Genomic DNA, 22,741 nt, shown 5'->3' with positions numbered 1-22,741 from the left:
CTCCAAAATTTATAAGCAGCTCATGCACCTCAATAACAAAAAACAAACAACCCAATCCAAAAATGGGCAGAAGACCTGAATAGACATTTCTCCAAAGAAGATATACAGATTGCCAACAAACACATGAACGAATGCTCAACATCATTAATCATTAGAGAAATGCAAATCAAAACTACAATGAGATATCATCTCACACTGGTAAGAATGGCCATCATCAAAAAATCTAGAAACAATAGATGCTGGAGAGGGTGTGGAGAAAAGGGAACACTCTTGCACTGTTGGTGGGAATGTGAATTGATACAGCCATTGTGGAGAACAGTATGGAGGTTCCTTAAAAAACTAAAAATAGAACTACATATGAACCAGCAATCCCACTACTGGGCATATACCCTGAGAAAACCATAATTCAAAAAGAGTCATGTACCAAAATGTTCATTACAGCTCTGTTTACAATGGCACAGTCATGGAAGCAACCTAAGTGCCCATAATCGGATGAATGGATAAAGAAGATGTGGCACATATATACAATGGAATATTACTCAGCCATAAAAAGAAATTAAATTGAATTATTTGTAGTGAGGTGGATGGACCTAGAGTCTGTCATACAGAGTGAAGTAAGTCAGAAAGAGAAAAACAAATACCATATGCTAACATATATGTATGGAATCTAAGAAAAAAAATGTCATGAAGAACCTAGGGGTAAGACGGGAATAAAGACACAGACCTACTAGAGCATGGACTTGTCGATATGGAGAGGGGGAAGGGTAATCTGTGACAACGGGAGAGAATGGCATGGACATATATAAACTACCAAATGTAAAATAGATAGCTAGTGGGAAGTAGCTTCATAGCACAGGGAGATGAGGTTGGTGCTTTGTGACCACCTAGAGGGTGGGATAGGGAGGGTGGGAGGGAGGGAGACACAAGAGGGAAGTGATATGGGAACATATGTATATGTATAACTGATTCACTTTGTTATAAAGCAGAGACTAACACACCATTGTAAAGCAATTATACTCCAATAAAGATGTTAAAAAAAGGAAAAAGAAGAAATGTTACCTTTTAAGGAATTGTCTTATTGATACTAGGAGAATTTTGCTTTCTATGGATGAGCAGGTATTTCTGTGGATGGTGGAGGTTTGGTAGATGTAATGCAGATACACAATGCACAGCAGAGGGGAAAGAGGAGGCCAAAGTGCAGAGAAAATTTTTTATGTTCAAAGTTTTCTTGTCTTGCCATAAAATATGAATTTTATTTCACACAAATTTACAGTGAGAGGGAATAAAACAAACATACAGAGAGCAAATAAGAGATGAAGTTTTGAAGCCATTCATGTTCCCTATTCCTGAGAACTAGTTTCATTCTTGTCATTTTCAAGTTATTCTAATTAAACCAGATTCACAAGTAATTCCCCCTTTTTTGCTTATGCTGTGTCTCTAAATAACATATCCTCTTTAGTTTAAAAACACTCTTATTTCATTCCTCCCATTTCTGTAACATTACTTTGTTTAGGTGATAACAAAACATTTTGAGGTATGCCATAAACATTACACAGGCTGTTCTAAACTTTATTTTCACTAATAAGATCCTCAAAAGTTGTAAGCACAGGATGCTATTTCTTCAGGGAGTACCCATGTAGAATCTACTGGAACTGACTACCAATACGTTTTCCTTGTTACCAGTGCATGAATGACAGCATGCCTGTGCATATACACGCTCAGGATCATACTCTGTTCTTTAGGCTAGAAATCACTAAGACTGATGTAAGAGTCACACACATAGATTTCCTCTTCTTATACAACTACAGTTTTCATACTTTAAAGCACATCCTTCGTCAGTTCTATTCACAATGTCTTGATGGATTACATGGCATATTAATTACTAGTATCCAAACTAGTAGTTCCATTTGGCAGTTTCTGACAAAGTACCATTACATTAATTTCTTGAAAATTTTCTTGAGGCTGGCAAACAGTAATCATTTTAAATCAGAAAATATTACTAACCCTTATAAATTACATATGAGCAACAATACAAAAAAAATTTTTTTTTGGCTGCATTGGGTCTTTGTTGCTGCATGCAGGCTTTCTCTAGTTGCAGCGAGCAGGGGCTACTCTACGTTGCGGTGTGCAGGCTTCTTATTATGGTGGCTTCTCTTGTTGCGGATCATGGGCTCCAGGCACGCGGGCTTCAGTAGTTCTGGCGCATGGGGTCAGTAGTTGTGGCTCATAGGCTCTAGAGCACAGGCTCAGTAGTTGTGGTGCATGGGTTTAGTTGCTCCATGGCATGTGAGATCTTCCCGACCAGGGATCAAACCCGTGTCCCCTGCATTGGCAGGCAGATTCTTAACCACTGTACCACCGGGGAAGTCACCTATAAAAATATTTTTAAAAGTTCAATATTTAGGAAGGATGCTTTAGGACTGTGGGGGAGGTTGGAGGGAAGTGTGACCTAGGAGGGATACAAAAGGCATTGCAACAGTATCTGCAACAATTATTCATTTTTTTTTTTTTTTTTTTTTTTTTGCGGTATGCGGGCCTCTCACCGCTGTGGCCTCTCCCGTTGCGGAGCACAGGCTCCGGACGCGCAGGCTCAGCTGCCATGGCTCACGGGCCCAGCCGCTCCGCGGCATGTGGGATCCTCCCGGACCGGGGCACGAACCCGTGTCCCCTGCATCAGCAGGCGGACTCTCAACCACTGCACCACCAGGGAAGCCCTATTCATTTTTTTATAACATCTTTTTTTAATTTAATTTAATTTTTTTTTTTACACAGCAGGTTCTTATTAGTCATCAATTTTATACACATCAGTGTATACATGTCAATCCCAATCGCCCAATTCAGCACACCACCATCACCACCCCACCACAGCTTTCCCCCCTTGGTGTCCATACGTTTGTTCTCTACATCTGTGTCTCAATTTCTGCCGTGCAATCCGGTTCATCTGTACCATTTTTCTAGGATCCACATACATGTGTCAATATACAATATTTGTTTTTCTCTTTCTGACTTACTTCACTCTGTATGACAGACTCTAGATCCATCCACATCTCAACAAATGACCCAGTTTCGTTCCTTTTTATGGCTGAGTAATATTCCATTGTATATATGTACCACATCTTCTTTATCCATTCGTCTGTCAATGGGCATTTAGGTTGCTTCCATGACCTGGCTATTGTAAATAGTGCTGCAGTGAACATTGGGGTGCATGCATGTGTCTTTTTGAATTATGGTTTTCTCTGGGTATATGCCCAGTAGTGGGATTGCTGGGTCATATGGTAATTCTATTTTTAGTTTTTTAAGGAACCTCCATACTGTTCTCCATAGTGGCTGTATCAATTTACATACCCACCAACAGGGCAGGAGGGTTCCCTTTTCTCCACACCCTCTCCAGCATTTGTTGTTTGTAGATTTTCTGATGATGCCCATTCTGACTGCTGTGAGGTGATACCGCATTGTAGTTTTAATTTGCATTTCTCTAATAATTAGTGACGTGGAGCAGCTTTTCATGTGCTTCTTGGCCATGTCTTCTTTGGAGAAATGTCTATTTAGGTCTTCTGTCCATTTTTGTATTGGGTTGTTTGTTCTTTGAATATTGAGCTGCATGAGCTGTTTCTGTATTTTGGAGATTAATCCTTTGTCCGTTGATTCGTTTGCCAATATTTTCTCCCATTCTGAGGGTTGTCTTTTCGTCTTGTTTATGGTTTCCTTTGCTGTACCAAAGTTTTAAATTTTCATTAGGTCCCATTTGTTAATTTTTTTTTTACTTCCATTTCTCTAGGAGGTGGGTCAAAAAGGATCTTGCTGTGATTTATGTCATAGAGTGTTCTGCCTATGTTTTCCTCTAAGAGTTTTATAGCGTCTGGCCTTACATTTAGGTCTTTTTAATCCATTTTGAGTTTATTTCTGTGTGTGGTATTAGGAAGTGTTCTAATTTCATTCTTTTACATGTAGCTGTCCAGTTTTCCCAGCACCACTTATTGAAGAGACTGTCTTTTCTCCATTGTATATCCTTGCCCCCTTTGTCATAGATTAGTTGACCATAGGTGCATGGGTTTACCTCTGGGCTTTCTATCTTGTTCCATTGATCTATGTTTCTGTTTTTGTGCCAGTACCATACTCTCTTGATTACTTTAACTTTGTAGTACAGTCTGAAGTTAGGGAACCTGATTGCTCCAGCTCTGCTTTTCTCTCTCAAGATTGGTTTGGCTATTCAGAGTCTTTTGTGTTTCCATGCAAATTGTGAAATTTTTCGTTCTCATTCTGTGAAAAATGCCAGTGGTAGTGTGATAGGGATTGCATTGAATCTGTAGATTCCTTTGGGTAGTATAGTCATTTTCACAATGTTGATTCTTCCAATCCAAGAACATGGTATATCTCTCCATCTGTTTGTATCATCTTTAATTTCTTTCATCAGTGTCATAGTTTTCTGCATACAGGTCTTTTGTCTCCTTACGTAGGTATTTTATTCTTTTTGTTGCAATGGTAAATGGGAGTGTTTTCTTAATTTCTCTTTCAGATTTTTCGTCATTAGTGTATAGGAATGCAAGAGATTTCTGTGCATTAATTTTGTATCCTGCAACTTTACCAAATTCATTGATTAGCTCTGGTAGTTTTGTGGTAGCATCTTTAGGATTCTCTATGTATAATATGTCATCTGCAAACTGTGACAGCTTTACTTCCTCTTTTCCGATTTGGATTCCTTTTATTTCCTTTTCTTCTCTGATTGCTGTGCCTAAAACTTCCAAACCAATATTGAATAATAGTGGTGAGCGTGGGCAACCTTTTCTTGTTTCTGATCTTAGTGGAAACGGTTTCAGTTTTTCACCATTGAGGACGATGTTGGCTGTGGGTTTGTCATATATGGCCTTTATTATGTTGAGGAAAGTTCCCTCTATCCCTAGTTTCTGGAGGGATTTTATCATAAATGTGTGTTGAATTTTGTCAAAAGCTTTCTCTGCGTCTATTGAGGTGATCATATGGTTTTTCTCCTTCAGTTTTTTAATATGGTGTATCACGTTGATTGATTTGCGTATATTGAAGAATCTTTGCATTCCTGGGATAAATCCCACTTGATCATGGTTTATGATCCTTTTAATGTGCTGTTGGATTCTGTTTGCTAGTATTTTGTTGAGGATTTTTGCATCTATGTTCATCAGTGATATTGGCCTGTAGTTTTCTTTATTTGTGACATCTTTGTCTGGTTTTGGTATCAGCATGATGGTGGTGTCGTAGAATGAGTTTGGGAGTGTTCCTCCCTCTGCTTTATTTTCGAAGAGTTTGAGAAGGATAGGTGTTAGCTCTTCTCTAAATGTTTGATAGAATTCACCTGTGAAGCCATCTGGTCCTGGGCTTTTGTTTGTTGGAAGATTTTAAATCACAGTTTCAATTTCAGTGCTTATGATTGGTCTGTTTATATTTTCTCTTTCTTCCTGGTTCAGTCTCAGCAGGTTATGCATTTCTAAGCATTTGTCCATTTCTTCCAGGTTGTCCATTTTATTGGCATAGGGTTTCTTGTAGTAATCTCTGATGATCCTTTGTATTTCTGCAGTGTCAGTTGTTACTTCTTGTTTTTCATTTCTAATTCTATTGATTTGAGTCTTCTCCTTTTTTTTTCTTGATGAGTCTGGCTAATGGTTTATCAATTTTGTTTATCGTCTCTAAGAAGCAGGTTTTAGTTTTATTGATCTTTGCTATTGTTTCCTTCATTTATTTTCCATTTATTTCTTACCTGATATTTATGATTTCTTTCCTTCTACTCACTTTGGGGGATTTTTGTTCTTCTTTCTCTATTTGCTTTAGGTGTAAGGTTAGGTTGTTTATTTGAGATGTTCCTTGTTTCTTAAGGTAGGATTGTATTTCTGTAAACCTCCCTCTTAGAACTGCTTTTGCTGCATCCCATAGGTTTTCGGTCCTTTTGTTTTCATTGTCATTTGTTTATAGGTATTTTTTGATTTCCTCTTTGATTTCTTCAGTGATCTTTGTTATTAAGTAGTGCATTGTTTTGCCTCACTATGTTTGTATTTTTTTGTGTGTGTGTGTTTGTATTTTATACAGATTTTTTTCCTGTAGTTGATATGTAGTCTCATAGCGTTGTGGTCAGAAAAGATACTTGATATCATTTCAATTTTAACAATTATTCATTTAAAAAACTAAAACAGAACTTCCCTGGTGGCACAGTTGTTAAGAATCTGCCTGCCAGCGCAGGTGATATGGGTTCAAGCCCTGGTCCAGGAAGTTCCCACATGCTGCAGAGTATCTAAGCCCGTGCGCCACAACTACTGAGCCTGTGCTCTACAGCCCACGAACTACAACTACTGAAGCCCCCGCACCTAGAGCCTGTGCCCTGCAACAAGAGAAGCCACCACAATGAGAAGCCTGAGCAAAGCAATGAAGAGTAGCCCCTGCTCGCCACAACTAGAGAAAAGCCCTCATGCAGCAATGAAGACTCATTGCAGCCAAAAATTAATTAATTCATTAATTTTTTAAAAAAAAACAGACTCACAGATGTAGAGAACAGACTTGTGGTTGCCAAGGGAGTGGGCGGAGGGAAAGGGATGGACTGGGAGTCTGGGATTAGGAGATGCAAACCATTATGTTTAGACTGGATAAACAACAGAGTCCTACTGTATAGCATGGGGAACTATATCCAATCTCATGGGATAAACCATAATGGGAAAGAATATTTTAAAAAACAAAAAAAGAATGTATACATGTGTGTAACTTTTTTTTTTTCCGGCTGTGCCACACAGCTTGCAAGGAATCTTCGTTCCCCAGCCAGGGATCGAAACTGTGCTCTCTGCAGGGGAAGCGGGAGTCCTAACCACTGGACCGCCAGGGACGTCCCTATAACTGAGTCACTTTGCTGCACAGCAGAGATTGAGACAACTTTGTAAAACAACTAAACTCAATTTAGACAGAATTATGCGTCAACTCGACTAGGCTTAGGGACTCCCAGATAGCTGGTAAAACATTATTTCTTGGAATTTCCGTGAGGGTGTTTCTGGAAGAGATTAATGTTTGAATGGTACACGAAGTATGATAGCCCTCATCAATGTGGGTTGGCATCATCGTTGAGGGACTGAATAGAAGAAAAAGATGGAGGAAGGGTAAATTTGCTCTCTCCTTGGTTTGGGACATCCATCTTCTCCTGCTCTTGGACATTGGTGCTCCTGATTCTCCAGCCTTTGGACCGAGACTCGGACTTACACCATCAGCTTCTCAATTCTTGGGCCTTCGGACACGGACTGGAACACCCAACATTTGCTCCTCTGGTTCTCAGGCCTTCAGACTCAGACTGAATTACACCAGTGGCTTTCCTAGTTTTTCAGCTTGCAGACCACAGATTGTGGGTCTTCTTGGCCTCCATAATTGTGTGAGCCAATTCCTATAAGCCATATATATATATCTTATTTATGTCTCCCGTTGATTCTATTTCTCTGGAGAACCCTGACTAGTACAATCACCTAATGTCACTCAGTGGGAAGGTCTTGCCCTCACAACCAGGGGCTAGAAATTTGGTATTGGAGATTGGAGACTATAAGGTCAGTTTGTTTGAATGCTGAATTTTTACCTGTTCTCAATCCAAGCAAAAATAGCAGGGACATTAGAAATAACATTTCAGGATTTTAGCATTACTAAGTATAGAAATGAGTAAGCTATCCCTGTAAGTATAACAACATTCGGCCACATTCTCAAAGTGTATTATCCTAAATGGCGATAATAATCCTTTAGGTCATGGCACATGAATTATTTACATAGCAATTTTTTAAAAATATGTAAATCACAGATTAAGTTGCCAGATGTGTCACATTGTGACTTAATATTTTTCATTCTTTGATTTACATATTCAGCTTAATATATGTACTCAGTTTTATGACAAGTTATACCATTATATGTTTTCTAATTTGTTCATAAATTATAAATTAAATCATCAACTTCTCCAGGTCAGTTCAAATGCTAGTACATATTCTTTTAAATTTTTTAAAAATATACTAAATATAGGTATTCTTCTATACCTATGTATCAAAATATAATTATTCAAAATTTTAAACTGTCATCTATGTATATTTATTGTTACTGGTTGGGTTCCCTGGGAAGCAGACTCTGACACAGAGCTTGCAGCAACAAGCCATTCATTGAAGATGAACCTTGGGGGCTTCCCTGGTGGTGCAGTGGTTAAGAATTCACCTGTCAATGCAGGGAACACGGGTTCGAGTCCTGGTCCAGGAAGATGCCACAGAGCAACTAAGCCCGTGCACCACGACTACTGAGCCTGAGCTCTAGGGCCCACGAGCCACAACTACTGAAGCCTGCATGCCTAGAGCCCATGCTCCACAACAAGAGAAGCCACTGCAATGAGAAGCCCACGCACCGCAACGAAGAGTAGCCCCCATTCGCCGCAACTAGAGAAAGCCTGAGTGCAGTAACGAAGACCCAACATAGCCAAAAAAGAAAGAAAGAAAGAAAGAAAGAAAGAAAGAAAGGACCTTGGTGGCTCACCATTGTGTTGACAGCAGTTTACCGCTTGTGCTGCTTAGATCCACTTTTTTAAAAATAAATTTATTTATTTATTTTTTTCTGAGTTGGGTCTTTGCTGCTGCGCGCGGGCTTTCTCTAGTTGCAGCGACTGGGGGGCTACACTTCGTTTCGGTGCGCGGGCTTCTCATTGCGGTGGCTTCTCTTGTTGCAGAGCACAGGTTCAAGGTGTGCGGGCTTCAGTAGTTGTGGCTCGTGGGCTTTAGAGTGCAGGCTCAGTAGTTGTGGCACACAGGCTTTGTTGCTCCTCAGCATGTGGGATCTTCCCGGACCAGGGCTCGAACCCGTGTCCCCTGCATTGGCAGGCGGATTCTTAACTACTGCGCCACCAGGGAATCCCAGATCCACTTCTTCACATACATTCCAGAACACCTCCTCCCAGATCCAGTACACCTGTTTTCTAGAGGAAATTTAGAAGTGGAAGATGAGTGAAAAGAATTACAGCCCTGGGACTTCCCTGGTGGTCCAGCGGTTAAGACTCCACACTCCCAATGCAGCGGGCTCAGGTTTGATCTCTGGTCAGGGAGCTAGAGCCTTCATGCCTCAACTAAGAGCCCACATGCTGCAATGAAGTTCCCGCACGCAGCAATGAAGACCCCGCACGCAAATAAAGACCCTGCGTGCTGCAACTAAGACCCGGTACAACCAAAATAAATAAATAAACAAAACAAAACAAAAAAAACGAATTACAGGGCTGTGGCTGAGTTCATCTTGTCCCCCCTCTACTATACACTCAAGATTCTTATCACCCTCGGAGAACACCTTTGCTGGTCTTGGTAGCTTGCCCCATGGTTTGGTCCAGGTTCTTAACCTACAGGTCTGATTCGCAGGGTACCATGCCCTTCTTTGGTACCTAATAGTTTATATACTTGTCCATTTGCCATCAAAATTGGTCAAGAGGTACCCAAGTGGATCTTCTGGGCACCAAGCATATCCTCCCAACAGGCTGGATATGAGGGTCAGTTATTTCTGACAGAGTGATGATTCCTCTCTTTGTCTCCTGAGTTGCCAATGACAGTAGCTCGATCAGCCTTGGTAAGTGAAATTCATCTTTTGGGGCCCATGTGCAGTCACCATGGATTTTCTATTCATGCACCCACTGGTCAAGCACTGAAGTGGCTGATAACAGAGGCTGGGTACCATTAAGTGGCCAAGTCATTTTGTTTTCTTAGTTGTTTATAGTTCTTCCATGATCAGTGCTGTCTGGTGGACATTAACATGGGATACAAAGATCCTAATATTTTGTGTTCACTCTCATCTGTTTATCCACTCTACTCCAGACCTACTTGACTCTAATTTTGTAATCTTCCTTCAGTTCCCCGTCCAGATGGCCAAGCCATTCACCCGTGGCATGAGTTTATACATGTTCTAACCCTGGGCCACTTATCTTTCCACATACAGTGGAGGACCGAGGGCACAGTGTACCCTTTGGGAGGAAATTCACTCACCAGCTTTTTTTGTTTTTTTGTTTTTGGCTGCGCTGTGCCTTCGTTGCTGCGTGGGCTTTCTCTAGTTGCAGTGAACAGGGGCTACTCTTCGTTGTGGTGCGCGGGCTTCTCATTGTGGTGGCTTCTCTTGTTGCAGAGCATGGGCTCTAAGTGCGCGGGCTTCAGTACTTGCAGCACGTGGGCTCAGTAGTTGTGGCTCAAAGGCTCTAGAGCGCAGGTTCAGTAGTTGTGGCACATGGGCTTAGTTGCCCAGCGGCATGTGGGATCTTCGCAGACCAGGGATCGAACCCGTGTCCCCTGCATTGGCAGGCAGATTCTTAAGCACTGCGCCACCAGGGAAGTCCACTCACCAGCTTTTTTTTAAGGCCACACCTGTATGGGGCTGTAGTGACTCTTCTCTTTTTAGCTTGCATCCACGTATTGAGGTAACCCAGCCATGATTCAAGATTGAAATTTTCTCTTCCATCAGCTGTTCCTGGGAAATTTCCCATATAGCCAAAGTGCAAATTGAAGGAGAGGTGCTGATGCCACCTGCTTGTGCCCACTGGTCCTGCTTATGCTGAATCCCAGATGTACCACTTTCATCTCATAACGAATCATTGCTAGGCTGCCTAACCTTGTGATTTGGTGAAATAGGTCTGAGAGAACCCACCTCATCGGTGTAGTTACCACCATATGGTTACTTGGTGTCCAATGGTCACATACTATTCTTCTACCGGGGTCTAATAGCATGCCAGAAATTGTTTTTCAAGAGTAAAATTCTCTGCTACAAATGTCATGGCCTTGCTCTAGAACCCCAGAGACCTGCATTGTGATTATCCCACTGGGGTTTGACAAAAATTCCACAGAACATTTTTTACCACCATTGATACCTCTAACATCATAGATCTTCCAGGTAATACAGCCCAAGGGTCAGATTGCACCACAATCTGATACTACTTCAAAGCCCTTTCTCCTCTGGGCCCTACTCAAAGCTAGCAGCCTTTCTTATCACTTGATCCCAGATGTAGAATATGCTGCCTTTATAACCTAAAGAGGCATATTTGATGTTGGGCCTCCTTTTTCACTGTGGGGTATGTGAGAGGCAATAGTTGGTCCTTTAGTTTGGATGGGATATCCTGACATGCTCTTGACTATTGGACCCCCCAAAATTGTATTTTTGTGGCAGGTTCCTGAATCTTAGTAGGACTTATCTTCCACCCCCTGGTGCACATATGTCCTGCCAAGGTCTCCAATGTTGTAGCCCTTTTCCAAAGTATACAATTACCCAAAGAAATGACCAGAGATTAATTTGGAAAAGAATTGGGAAAATTATTTCCCCATTACTGGCCATAGTTCCTTTCGCCTGGGCACCCAACTCCTTCAGCTTATGGATTTTGAGTCTGAAATCTGGCTCAGATCCAGGAATTGGGCAAAAGATTGTGATATTTTATTGGCACAACTGCCTTCAGCTTCCTTATCACCCATCATTGATTTTTTTTTTTTTTTTTTTTTGGCTGTACGCGGGCCTCTCACTGCTGTGGCCTCTCCCGTTGTAGAGCACAGGCTCCAGATGCGCAAGCTCAGCGGCCATGGCTCACGGGCCCAGCTGCTCCGCGGCATGTGGGATCCTCCCGGACCGGGGCACGAATCTGTGTCCCCTGCATCGGCAGGCGGACTCTCAACCACTGCACCACCAGGGAAGCCCCATCATTGATTTTTTTGATGGTGGAAGTTGAATAGTACCCTTGTTGGCTACCTGTCTATTTTGCACCTAAAGACTTTATGTCCAATTATCTATTCACAATTTTGAGGGACAGGTCCCATTGACTGCTATACACTTTTCAATTATCATGTATATTCTTATCAATCCTTACTGATTCAAAGATTAACAACTAGAGAATCTAGATGAAGGTTTACAGGTGTTTCGTGTACTGTTTCAACATTTTGTAGATTTAAAAATTTCCAAAATAAAAGTAGAGGAACAAAGGTAAAGGCCATGAGTAAACAAATACAGAAACTAGTGACAAAAGTCGTCAACTATATATATATATTTTAGTTTTATGGGATTTTTCTTCCTTTACAATATTAGAATCTCTTTTTTTGTTTTGGCCATGCCGTGCAGCACACAGGATCCTAGTTCCCTGACCAGGGATCAAACGTGTGCCCCCTGCGGTGGAAGTGCAGAGTCTTACCCACTGGACCACCAGAGAAGTCCCCAACAATATATTCGTATAATATAATAAAAATAAATTTTAATTCCTTTAAGGCCAAATGCTGATGCTTGTTGTAACCTGTTAGGTTGATACAACATTTTTGGAGAGCAATCTGAATTCCAATATGTATAAAAAGTGAAAGTTGTGTTGTATTCTATAAACCATTTAATTCCATTACTGAAAATTTATCCTGAAGTAATTATCTAAAATATGAAAATAAATTTCTCTTGAATGTATGCATTAGAGCATTGTTCATAATAGGAGAAAACTGGAAATAACCTGAATATGTAGCCATGGAGAATTAGGTATTGTAATATATCTACTTAGTGAAATATTCTGAGGCCGCTAATGCTACCAATGTTGATGTGATGCTCTAGGAAGGACACAATATTACATAGAATTTCTGCCAAAAATGTACAAGTTTAAAAGTGTTGTATCAACATAACAAGTCTACAATAATCCTAACAGCATCGAGTTTTAAACTGTCGTAGGAAACAATCAGATAAACCAAATTAAGGGATATTCTTCAAAACAACTGTCCTTTACTTTTGAGTGTCAGTGTATCAAAAGACAAGCTGAGGAACTGTTTCAGATTAAACTGAAGAGACATGACGACTAATGCAATGCATGATCCTAGATTGGAAAAAAAAATTTATAAAACTAATTATTCGAACAATTGGCAAAATTTGAATATTGATTCGATGATTAAATTTTAGATAAAAGTGTTGAATATTACATTTCCTAATTTAATTGTGTTATGGCTCTGTAAGAAAATATTTTCATACTTAGGAGGAACATGTTGAAGTATTTAGAGCTCATTATGTCTGCAACTTGCTCTCAAATGGCTCAGAAATAATGAAAGATTGAGAGACAAGGCAACATGGTAACGATTGTTTAGTTTAGAAGGGTTTGTGGAAGTTACTATTGCAACTATTCTGTAAGTTTGATAATTTTTCAAAATGAAATGTTTAAAAAGTATTATCTAGTCTACAAACAGTGTCCAAAATATTCTCAATAAGAGATCACGTGAAAAATACAGTTCAAAACTGTATGTGACCTATAATTGTAAGAGCATAAAATGTTGGCATATTGATGTATTAGGGTAGTAGGGAAGATTTTCCTTTTTTTAAAAAAAATTTCTTTAATGATGTTTGTTATATTGTATTTAAAATGAAACCATTATATAAGATTAAATGCATTTTAAAAATCACCAAGGGGCTAAAAAACAAAAAAAAAAGAAAAGAAAAAAATCACCAAGGGGAATAACAGTATAAAAACAATAAGAATAATTTTTAAAATTCCAATTTTACTCCAGGGTTCCTTAAACATGTTTTGTTTGTTTGTTTGTTTTTTCATTTTTTTTTATTTTTTATTTTTTGGCCACGCGGCTTGCAGGGCCTTAGTTCCCCAACCAGGGATCCAACCCGGGCCCCTGGCAGTGAAAGTGTGGAGTCCTAACCACTGGAACGCCAGGGAATTCCCTCCTTACATTTTGAAAAACGAAAGTTTAATTTATAGATCCAAACCAGCTTAAGCTGTTGTCCCATCCCCTAACATGAAATGTTTTGCTGAAGTCCAGCTCCAAGTTAAAAAGCAAATAAATAACAAATTCCTCTCTGGGTATGGGTGTGATTTCTTTTTTTTTTTTCTTTTGATGGAGCTGAACACAAGGCTTTTAAGTAATATTATCTTCTATCAGATATCTAGTTTAATCTCCCAAAATAAGAACATAGTTCCGAGTTTCTTTATGAGTACTTTAAATACTTTTACCCCCTAGGCAGTTTCAGAAAATAGCATGAATTTCCTATGTTTAACATTACCTTTTTTCAGCTCTTTGAAAAAAAAGTTTTATTGTGGTACAGTTGACATGCAATGTAACATTACTTTTTTTTTTGGCTGCGTTGGGTCTTTGTTGCTGCACGCGGGCTTTCTGTAGTTGCAGTGAGCGGGGGCTACTTCCTTGCGTTGCGCAGGCTTCTCATTGCGGTGGCTTCTCTAGTTGCGGAGCACGGGCTCTAGGCGCTCAGGCTTCTGTAGTTGTGGCTCGCCGGCTCTAGAGTACGGCTCAGTAGTTGTGGAGCACGGGCTTAGTTGCTCCTCAGCATGTGGGATCTTCCCGGACCAGGGCTCGAAACCGTGTTCCCTGCATTGGCAGGTGGATTCTCAACCACTGCGCCACCAGGGAAGCCCAACATTCCTTTTTAAGAAAACAAAATAAACAAAAGTTAATAAGTTAAAATATTTAAATATTTTCAGTCAAGTATCGCTCTGCTCTTCAAGTATTAATTACATTTAGCTAATCCTTTTTGTAACTAACAAAACAATAATTTCCCCTTAGTTTTAAAATTTCAACAATGACTGCTGACATTTTCCTATATATTGCCCAAATCTCTTTCAGAATGTAAAAATTGAGCTCTAATAAAGGGATAAGATCGTGTTTACTTATCTTGCCATCTTATTTTACTGTAAAATAAAATAGGTATTTAACTCTCATGTGAACCTATTCTCTTACCTTTCAGGGAGGAAAAGCATATAAGCCTATATGGAAAAACATTTAAGCAAGGTCAGATTTTTTTTTTAAGGTTCTGTTTCCATAAATTGCCTGGCAATTAAACTAAGTTTGTTTCATAAATCTGCCCAGCATAGTAATTTTTTTTCATTTTCCAGAAGTCACTTTTTATAAGCTAAGTACATCCAGTCTGCTAATATGCATATCTAGATCAAACTCTTTTCCCCTTCTTAAAACCTGATAATCTCAGGCACTGATATGATAAAAGTATAGACCCGTTTCTTAACGTTCCATTTCAGAGCTGTGAATGCTGTTGGTCAGTTTGTACTAAATGCATCCACAGACCTGACAAAAGCTCTCCCCAAATAGTAAGTCTTTAATAGTGATTTGTCATTTTTTAAAAAGATATAAATGGCTCTCTTGCGAGTATTATTACCATTATTTTATTATTTATTTTTAACAAAACAATAATCACGGTTTTCCATTAGCTACTTGAAACACATAAGGTGATATCTGAGAATTTTTAGTACATCCTATGTTTCTGAGCAATGTCTTGAATGAGGATTGGTATCTCTCAAACTCTGAACTTAAAATAAGAGTTTAGAGGCAGGTGAATCAAAAATTTCTAATTCACAGGTCTCCAAAGATGCTGTTGGAGTAGAAAGGCACATGGCAAGTCCTGGGGAAGGTAGCCAACCAGACCATTCCTGTAGATTGGTGTTTCCTCAGAGAATCATCACAATCTGAGGACACAGAGAAAATCCAGTCCACAGGGGTAGTTTTCTTTTAGCCAAGCTCATAGAGCGTAAGTAAAACAAACTAAAAATTTAGTGCCAGTTAAGATGGACTCTGAGCAATATAACTAGTCTAGACATTCATGTATCCATATCAGCCCTACATATATACAAATCAATACCAGAAGATATGTTCATCATATGGTCGCTTGGTAAACCTGGAACCAAACAAGGAGAATTAGTTCTGGTGTCCTCAAGAAACCATTCCCAATGAGGGCCAAATGGACCAGAGATCCATATTTTTGCACCAGGGCACTCTGTCCTCAGAACAAAACTAGGTGGTCAAATATTGTCATTCTGGATTCCTCTTTTATAGATGGTAAGCAGACCAGCTCCCACCCATTAACATATTTCTTTAGACAAGTTCAATATAAGCACTTACTCATGTATGTAACAATGAAAATCCAATCATGCTTCCCTGAAGTTCCACCCAAATCTCTGAATTTTGGGTGTTTACAGTCTTGTGGGTTATTTCTAAAAGCTACTGATCTCATCCCACTACATTAAAATTTTTTTCTAATTTCAATTTTAAAAGGTAAATTACATTTACTTATAGTATCTTATTGTTGACCCAGCATACTCCTTAATTTTTCACATACTCTTTGCAGATTATTTCTCAGTATTTCAGACAATTATCTTTCTTATTAGGCAGTCCAATTACAATCTAGTCAATATTATATAGTGTTAAGAGCCCTGAAGACAGAACTGTGTTCTTGGGAAAGTTATTTAACCTGTTTCCTTATCTATCTCAGAATGTTGTTTTGAAGATAAAATGAGGTATTATCAATGCACATAAACTGTTTAACATGATACCTGGTATATAGTAATTTTCCTATTACATTGTTCGTCCTAAGGCTGGAATTCTGTGAAGTTTTAAAAATTTTGGTTTTTCCCAAATATTTGTTGGCATTCTACCTACAAATCATCAAGGACCTAACATTTTGCTAGTGGAGGCAACCAATGATTAATTGAATAATATTTAATATAATACTGGGTTTAGAGCTAGAGTTATAAAGTGGCCTGAAGAAAAATAAAGCAGGGTAAGGAGATAAAGAGTAATGAGCATGGTAATTTAGATAGGGTGGTCAAGGAAGCCTTCCCTCAGGAGATGGCATTGGAACAGAGATCTGAATGAAACAAGGGAAGAAACGAAGTGACTGTCTCAGTCGTCAGGTGAATGAGTGCTTGTTTTGGCTTGTTAGCTGCACCCTTTCTGTTCTTAGTCACACTTCTTTATATGGGTAGTGAACTATTTATATATCTATGACTTAGGATGCCAAACAGAACAGTCCAGAAAGGAAGTGCCTGGGCTTCCCATGTCCTTTAAATATCCTTCAAATATTACACATTTCCCATTACTAACTTAGTACTTCTTGAATTGTCAGTTTTGTAAATGAACTTAGTGTTTTAAGTCCTTCAAAGAGATACAGGCATTTTGGAAGACGCTATCAGAGGAAAGCAGCTCTGGTATGGAAGAAAGAATCTTGGAGTCAAGAGAACTGGGTTTGAAGTCCAGCTCACCCATTGGCTGTGTGGACTTGCCTGTGTCCCCTACTTTACTGAGTCTGTTTCTTTATCTATAAGATGGGGGTGATAATTTTTAATTCACATATTTGTTATAAAGGTCAAATGAATTAATTGATATGAAAAATATGTGGTATGTTGTAAGAAATCAATAGTTGACTCTGAAAGCTTGGAATATCCTTAAAGATAATGGGCGGGGGTTGGTTCTCTGCATAGAAGAATTCTTAATCATATTACACTATACAAAAAGTAGAAATAATAAATTTATGTTAATATAATATTACATCATGGTAATTATAGTTACATTGAGTGCTTACTATATTCTAAGAACTATTCTAAATAAGTTACATGGATTAACTCATTTCTCACACTAACCATGCAAGATAAGTACTGTTATTGTGCCTATCTGATGACAAAATGAAGCACAAAGAGACTAAATAATCTGCATGTGGTCACAGTAAAGGGGAGAATTGGGATTATGAACCAAGAAAATTGGACATTGGAGCTCATGCTCTCACATACTAAACTATATAATTGTAATTTAAAGGATTATTTATCCTGTTTGAAGCCATCATTTTAGGTGTTTCCTAAAGTAACATCACTGTAGAAAGTGACAATAACAATTTAAAAAATAGAGTATAAAGTATAACCAAGTTTAAAAAGAGAGTGAAAAAGGTTTTAAAAAAAGTTAGTGTTAACTAGAGGTTGGTTTAGATTATATCTAAAGTTAATACCCAAAATGAAAATATTAAGGATCATTTACTTTATTATGCAATTTCATATCTTCAGTCTCAAAACATATTCATTTTAAGAAAAAACGATTGCTTAGTACTAATCCAAGTCTAAGAAAGGCAACTAATTTAAACAGAATGTCTAAAATTCCAAGGCCTGTTTTTTTTTTAAATCCTAGACAGTGTAGTAGTAATATTTTTGAGGAATTGATCATAGCAGGTGTGATCAGTTTGAACCACAGTTGAACAATGCCCAGCAAAACAATGATTTTGATTATCTAGAAAACCTAAATAAAATTCCAATGACAAAATACATGATAAAAATAATGTGCTGTTTTTATTATGATGTGTTCTATTAAATTATTTAAAGTCTCTTTACCATGAGTTAGATCTATAAAGACTAGTGATATACCAGCTTCAGGATTATATTATGTAGAGAAAAGATCATGACTATTTACAGATGCTAAATGATAACCAATCATTCCAGGCATTTATTTATTATTTATTTTCCAGGATTTTAAATAATAGTTACCATGATACTATGCTGGGCCATTAGTTATGTATGAACTAGATAACTCCAACAAGTAGAATAGTGTTTCAATACCATATCCCATTTCAAATATCTTTTTTATTACTCTTTCCTTTAAGTACAAGCACAAATATGGTAGTAATGTAACAAATGTACTTTTTTGTGCATTAATAGATTAATAAAGAATAAAATATTTCGCCCATGAGCCATGGCCGCTGAGCACGCGCGTCCAGAGCCTGTGCTCCACTACGGGAGAGGCCACAGCAGTGAGAGGCCCGCGTACCGCAAAAAAAAAAAAAAGAATAAAATACTTCAGATTGGCAAAAGCAAAACAACCATATACACACATAGATAAAAACCTAATCACCAAGTCTTTGACATGGTAGAGTCTAATGGTAATATTAGGAAAAGACACATGAATGTGTCATAAAACACATGCAACAAAGCTCATAGAAAATGGAGAGAAATTAAGCTCCAAAGAGGAGTATATATATATACTTCTACTATACATGTATAGTAGAAGTACTAGGATGATTGAGAAAAGTGAGGTGTGTTTTGATCAAGAGAAAAGTTAAAAAAATGGAAGCTATTATTAAAAGGAAGTTTTAAGAACATCACTGGTTTTCAGTCCCACTGAAATCTCTTTAAATCTCTTTTGTTCTATTATCTAGCAGCATTGGGAAAATAATACATATATACTATCTCTTCAAAGAAGATAACAGGATACTACTTTTAAACAACAGAAAGTATCACTGAGGTCGACTATAATTACTTTGGATAGGTTAACTAAGAGTAGATAGTCTAAATAGAAATTCATTTATCCATTTATTTTATGTTTTCAGAATTCTTTCTACTTTAAACCTACTAGAGCTAAGTTGGTCAAAAGCTTTTATTAATCGTGTCTGACATCCAGGTAAACCAAAGCATATGATCAGGCAATGGTTTTGAGTTATTACAGCCTCAATTATGTGTTAGCCAACTCAAGCGACCATTATGTAGTCAGTAATAGGTATGACACAGCTCTGGACATCAGCAACACTGTAAGCAGGCAGGCACAGGCAACCTGCTTATACTGATTTTTCTTGTGTTAACATTCTTAAGAAGCATGGAAAACAGTAATCGTATGTCTTCCTCATTAAAACCTTACAGTAGCGCTCTACTAGATTTCTTTACCTCTGTTTTTTGTATTAATAACCGTGCAGAATAACACTGTCTTGAGAAATGACAACACAGCATCTTACAGGGAAAGGAAATATAGGATGCCACTGTAAGGATAAATTTCTAATTACCAGTGATTATTGTGAATATAACACTATTTTCCTGAACATTAAAGTCTCCATGGAGGGTAGCTACAGTTCAAAACAAAATTGTTTTGAAACTTTAAAATTGCATTGGTGTACATGATAATGTAAGAAAGTGCACAAAAGAAAAAATTTAAACATTGTTTTAAAAAAAAAAAACAGGGGAAGCCGCTGATCCTTAGGAAGGCACGAGGTTGACTATTCTGAAGCATTTAGGGAGTCCGATTCATTTTCAAAGCTGGTTACAATCATTAGCATAGCACACCCTTGTGAGGGAAGTGTATTATCATCTGTGGTTCATAAATGAAAAAGCTAGGGCACTGAATGATTAAGTCACTCGCCCAAGAAGAATGAGTCAACGTCGAGTCATAGTTGACCCGGCCTAACGACTCCTGACAGTCAATCCAGGGCTTAGTCAGCGGGGGCCAGAGTGGCTTCCCTGGCTGGCACCCGGACTTGGGCTATTTCCGATCACGTTAAAGCAGAACAGTGGAAGCGAGAGGACCCAACTTGCAAATGATTTTTACTTCCACGGAAGCCTTAGCCTTGAGGTCTTAATCTCAGGAGTTGGAACAGGAAACGCTGTCGGGTGCACTCCCCTCCCCCAACCTGTGGCAAGTGGGTACTGTGGGCGGCCCCGCCACCCCTTTTGGCAGTGATGGCCATGAATGACCACCAGCGTTAGCGGAGCCGGGGGACCGGGGAGGGTTGCCTGCTTAAACGATTCTCCATCGCCGCCTCTATTTGAAACTAAGAGAAAATGGTGTGCAGTCAAAAGATAATTAAATGAACACACAGGCAACTTGTTCTAGGACCTCAACTAAGCAAACGAAGCCTTATTGTGCGTGCTGAGCCTACGGTTCCCAACCTTTCGGGAAAGATGGGAGGACAGGGCGACAAAGGGTACAGCAGGCATGCCTGGCAGTAAGTGCGACAGTAGCTATCCAGGCGGAAGAGCAGAGGACTGAAAACAACCCTCCAGCACGCGTGTGTCCGCCGCGCCGAGAACCGCGCACGGTACCCATCGACCACGTGACCAGTCCTTTTTTTTTTTAAACTTCTTTGCCTAAAAGAAAAAAAAAAAACGAAAACGAGAAAGACAGGAGAGAGACTCCACTTCCCAGAAGCCTCTCGTTAAACACGCCGCCGCAGTCTTGCGCAGGCGCCGCCAGGGCCAAACGGACACGTCCGTCACGTGAACAGAAGCCGGCCAATGCGGTTTGAATCTCATTTTTTTCCTCTCACCCCCCCCTTCAGGAGCGGTTGTGCGATCAGATCGATCTAAGATGGCGACTGTGGAACCGGTGAGTATTGCTTTTGGCCCCCACCCCCACAGGCCCGCACGCTCCGTCTCCCTTCGGACTCGGGGACCCCGCGGGACCGCGTTCCCGGTGCGCACGCTACCCCTTGCCGCCCCCTCCCCCTCTTCGTGGTCCTGACCTCCCCGCGGACAACTGGGGGCGCCCCGGAGGTTGGCCGCGACGGCGTGTAGAGCCCACGTTCTGGTGGGGGCCCGAGAGCTCGCGGAGAGGTGTGGGGGAGGGGCGGCGCCTCAGGCGGAGCCGCGAGGGGGTTCGAGGGTGGAGGGCGACCTGGGCCCTGGGCTAGGTGTGTGGGAATTGTGTCTTCGGGATAGGAGGGCGCTGGGCCGTCTCCGAGCTGGCGCCCGGATCCGCGGGGAGGGTGGGCGGCGAACCGGCCTGGAATGAGATGGAGGGAGCCTTGGGGCAGCCTTTCTGTGTCTCCCTCCCTCGCTCTAGCCCAGGGGCTCGGGTGCGGGGCGCGCGCCGGAACTCCTTAGACTGGTGGGCCAGGGAGCCGGTGGGCGCGCGTTGCCCTAGGGTGAGTTGGGCGGGAGTGGTGCCGCGGCGTGCGCGGAGAAGCTTCGACCTCGCCTAGGGGAGCCGAGAGCGGCCAGCGCATGTTACGCCGGCGCTTCCGAGAGTTGCCGGGGTGGGCTGCAGGGGAGGCGAGAAGGGTTTGGAGTGGGAAGGAGAACCCCGTGTCACAGGGTAAAGCTCTGCGAGTAGGATGAAGGGTGGTGGTGGTGGTTAGCAGGGGGATCACATTGTCCTCGCCCCTCCATGCTGGAGGCTGGGCTGTCATGGAGGAGGGAAGGGGGAGGAGCGAGGCCTACGGATAGTTGCTGCTGGTCTGGTTGCCGGCCGGACCTGCTGCATTTCACACGCGCCAGTCTCCCATTCATTCATCGTTTCCGCGCAGTGCTCACGCCTCAGAGAATGCGAGTGGGTGTAGATCCGTCTGTTCTTCCGAGTCTGTCTTTTTCGTCTGGAAGGTTCCTCAGGCACAGTTTATTGGAAATAGGAACTTAACTTTTAAAGTTACTTTTCCATTTGATTTTCTCTTTTTCCGTTCTACTGGTTTCTCTCCCAGTTTGGGCACCATCTTAAACTTCTTTCAAGCAAGCTGATCCCAGAGCACCAAGTTGATTGATAACCGTCCAAAGGAGGGAGTATTTTTGTCATAGTTTGGGTTTGCCGGCAGTGGCTCACTGAAACTTCTAGGTCTGTGTTGCCGTTTCAGGAATGTCACATCTAAGTGATATTTTAGAGGCATAATACATTAACCAGAAAACCTTTGATACCCTGGAACCAGTTCTGGACCTTGGTTGCCGGATATTTTCATATATCTTTAATGGTAGTTTGTGATTTTGATAATGGCTTCCCAATTTGCTTTGACTTTTTAAAGACTTTTATAACTATTAAAAAATTAGTTATGAAAAGCTCTATAGAATACAAAAATGCTTATTTTTCATTACATTGATGTAAACACTATCCTTACCTTGTTGCCAGAACTTAAGGCACATTTCCTGCTTGGTTACTTATTCTTTTATTGGTACCAGTGTTTATTTACATTCCTGGAAATTAGATTGACTACAGAACTTTATTAAGTTGCTGATACAGTTAAATGATTTTTAGAACATTAATGTTAAATAGATAAAAGATAAATATGTAAAACTTGAACTAAAAACCCTTTAATGGGCTCTGATATTACTTCTGACTGGATCAGCTCTCCTACCGACCGTACCAGCGTCAGTAAAAGCATTACAGCTGGTAATAAGGGCAAGGCTAAAATCTCTAAACAATAAAACAATGTAGTCTGTGAAGTTTCAGTAACATTTAGGGCCTTTGGGTTTTGCAGGCTATGCTGTTTT

General features: G+C 40.2%; 1 protein-coding gene across 1 annotated transcript in view; it reads left to right on the top strand.

Moving 5' to 3' along the window:
* The first annotated feature begins 21,806 nt into the window (after window positions 1-21,806).
* The window catches only part of EIF4E (eukaryotic translation initiation factor 4E), a 46,917-nt gene continuing 45,982 nt past the window's right edge, over window positions 21,807-22,741 (top strand). The window contains exon 1 of the mRNA XM_065878130.1: window positions 21,807-21,812. Coding sequence (XP_065734202.1) covers window positions 21,807-21,812 — 6 coding nt within the window. The remainder of the gene's footprint in view (window positions 21,813-22,741) is intronic.

The sequence above is a fragment of the Phocoena phocoena genome, chromosome 5, assembly GCF_963924675.1.
Source record: "Phocoena phocoena chromosome 5, mPhoPho1.1, whole genome shotgun sequence".
In the NCBI taxonomy this organism is placed as follows: domain Eukaryota; kingdom Metazoa; phylum Chordata; class Mammalia; order Artiodactyla; family Phocoenidae; genus Phocoena; species Phocoena phocoena.
This window is presented reverse-complemented; position numbering and strand designations above follow the sequence as displayed.